The sequence below is a fragment of the Sinocyclocheilus rhinocerous genome, unplaced genomic scaffold (assembly GCF_001515625.1).
Source record: "Sinocyclocheilus rhinocerous isolate Xijiao unplaced genomic scaffold, SAMN03320098_v1.1 scaffold1892, whole genome shotgun sequence".
Taxonomy (NCBI): domain Eukaryota; kingdom Metazoa; phylum Chordata; class Actinopteri; order Cypriniformes; family Cyprinidae; genus Sinocyclocheilus; species Sinocyclocheilus rhinocerous.
The window spans coordinates 64124-66921 of NW_015652347.1; the positions used below are offsets into that span (position 1 = coordinate 64124).

General features: G+C 45.4%; 1 protein-coding gene across 3 annotated transcripts in view; it reads left to right on the top strand.

Annotated features, from left to right (window-relative positions):
* Nucleotides 1–2798, top strand: part of LOC107714886 (mitogen-activated protein kinase kinase kinase 9-like) — a 10588-nt gene that overhangs the window by 6159 nt on the left and 1631 nt on the right. Inside the window, exon 7 of one of the 3 annotated variants that reach the window (XM_016520879.1) lies at nucleotides 1510–1887. The exons of 1 other annotated variant lie outside the window; for it this stretch is intronic. In XM_016520879.1, the coding sequence (XP_016376365.1) occupies nucleotides 1510–1887 (378 nt within the window). Of the gene's footprint in view, nucleotides 1–1509; nucleotides 1888–2123; nucleotides 2502–2798 lie in introns of all 3 variants that reach the window. One more of the 3 variants, XM_016520878.1, reaches the window with a different exon arrangement.

Genomic DNA, 2798 nt, shown 5'->3' on the forward strand with positions numbered 1-2798 from the left:
TGATTTCATTTAGTTAATAGAAGTTAATTGATCTATTTATGACATTATTTTTGACAGCATCCTCATTTTACAGCATTTTTACACAAGTGCCTAAAACTTTTAACAGCACTGTAGCTTTGCTGGTGGGTTTCTTGAAGCATCTTGGAGACAGAGTTCTTCTGGATTGAGTCTGTCTCAGTTTGTTCTGTTTCTTCATGTGACTCCAGACAGACTGATGATGATCAGATCACATCTCTGTGTGCAGCACAAACAAACATCTCACTGGATTATTACAATTAATGGCCAAATGAATGTTTGGAAATATAAACTGATATTTCCTACTGACACACTACAGCAAAAGATAGAAATAACTGACTTAAAACCATTTTTAGCTGCTGGAAATACTAGTGTTTTAATCATTTTGGCCACTACTGTGGAATGTGAATTACGTAATCAGATTACTTTTTCAAATAAGTAGTGCAAGTTACTTTATTTTTCTATTTATTTACTGACAGCTCTCCTGTCCCTGTGTTGAGAGAAATCGGGAGTAAGTGCAGAGGCATGTTCTTCAGCCTGAGGCTTGTTACTTGCACTCTTAATGTGAAAGGCCCTTTACAGTCGTAGTTGTGAATAACTTTTAAAGATTTTTTTTTTCTTTTTATAATGCAGATTATTCACCAGGCTGTCACTTCTAGTTGGACGCGTGTGGACTGGAATGTCGTAGCACGTAGCATGATCAATCATTAAATCAGTACTAACAGTTTGCAATTAAATCCATATCCTACCTTTTCTTGTAACCCGATAAAATCAATCCATGGTGATGAACGTCATCGGAGATGTTTACTCCACAAGCATTCTGAGCATTATTCCTGCTTGCTGGCGTTCACATCAATCCACAAGTCGTTCTTTTAGGTTAGGATATTTCATTCAAGTCAATATAAAAGCAATTATGCTATGTCTAGCATTCTTTTGAGCATAGCAAATAAATTGGTTGCAAAACGGTATCCACTTGCATGTTTTGCTTTTAGTCTGCTTGTTATGGTCATTACTATATGCAATGGCCTATAAGACATCCCATGATCACTATGTTTTATACAGGTGTTACTATAACGATTTTATAAATGGTGATCAGCAACCAAAAATTGATAATGTGGAAGTTACTGCCTTTTCCCTTGGTGTGACTTCTCACTTTTTGCAGACAATGCAAAGGCAGAGTACAGTAACTTCATAATAAATCAAGTTTGAGCTCACAATTTTCATTACTAAAACATCCAGTTGCCAAATTTCCAGTGTCCTACCTACAATACAATTAATTTGGCTGGACAAATAAAAAACTTTAAAGTCATTTTTCTTAGTTTCACACTCTAGCGAGTTAAGGTCTTTTGCCTTTGTAGGGCAGCATTGCTTTCCATAAAAAGTAATTAGGTAACATTTATATGAAGTAACGCAATATTGTAATGCATTACGTCTAAACGTAACTCTGGTCCGTGTACATGTAGTGAATGTTTGATGTTTCCCGGTGTGTCTCAGAGGGCTCCGAGAGCGAGGAGGGTGGCTCGTCCCCGTGCGGTTCTCCCAGACCGGATCCCCTCGGGCCGCTGTGTCGAGGGAAGAGCACACACCGCGCTCTGCTCAGCAGCGCCGCCCTGCTGGCCTCTGTGGCTCTGGGCCGCTGTGTGGAGCCGCAGCACCCTCCCACTCCACCACCGCGGGCCTCGTCCCGGACACACCTGCCGGAGCCCGAGGCGGTGGGGGATCTGATCAGCTTCAGCATGGACTCGATGCGGCCGCCGCCGCCTAACCCGCGGGACCGCCGGGCTCCACACGCTAACGGAGACGCCGAGGGGCTGCCGCAGAGCGGGGAGCGCAGGAGGAGGAGCAGCTGCGGACTCAGCTCCTCACAGCTCAGTAAGACTAGTCAGCTTTAATTATACAGCTTTATTGCACTCACAACTTTATTGAAAACACCGGATCATGAGCTGATCGTCTGAACGAAGTGTGCGCTTCGCTTTGAAATAGGGATGTAACGATTCACTCAACTCACGATTCGATTCGATTCACAAATATTGTAATGCATTACGTCTAAACGTAACTCTGGTCCGTGTACATTCAGTGAATGTTTGATGTTTCCCGGTGTGTCTCAGAGGGCTCCGAGAGCGAGGAGGGCGGCTCGTCCCCGTGCGGTTCTCCCAGACCGGATCCCCCCGGGCCGCTGTGTCGAGGGAAGAGCACACACCGCGCTCTGCTCAGCAGCGCCGCCCTGCTGGCCTCTGTGGCTCTGGGCCGCTGTGTGGAGCCGCAGCACCCTCCCACTCCACCACCGCGGGCCTCGTCCCGGACACACCTGCCGGAGCCCGAGGCGGTGGGGGATCTGATCAGCTTCAGCATGGACTCGATGCGGCCGCCGCCGCCTAACCCGCGGGACCGCCGGGCTCCACACGCTAACGGAGACGCCGAGGGGCTGCCGCAGAGCGGGGAGCGCAGGAGGAGGAGCAGCTGCGGACTCAGCTCCTCACAGCTCAGTAAGACTAGTCAGCTTTAATTATACAGCTTTATTGCACTCACAACTTTATTGAAAACACCGGATCATGAGCTGATCGTCTGAACGAAGTGTGCGCTTCGCTTTGAAATAGGGATGTAACGATTCACTCAACTCACGATTCGATTCGATTCACAATTTTTTTTAGTTTTTTTTACAAAATGACAAATTATAAACTAAATGTGTCCTTTTATTATTGTTTAGACAAAATGCTGCACGTTTCTTTGTGAAATTGAAATATAACACTATAATAATATACTAATATAGCACTTGCATATTA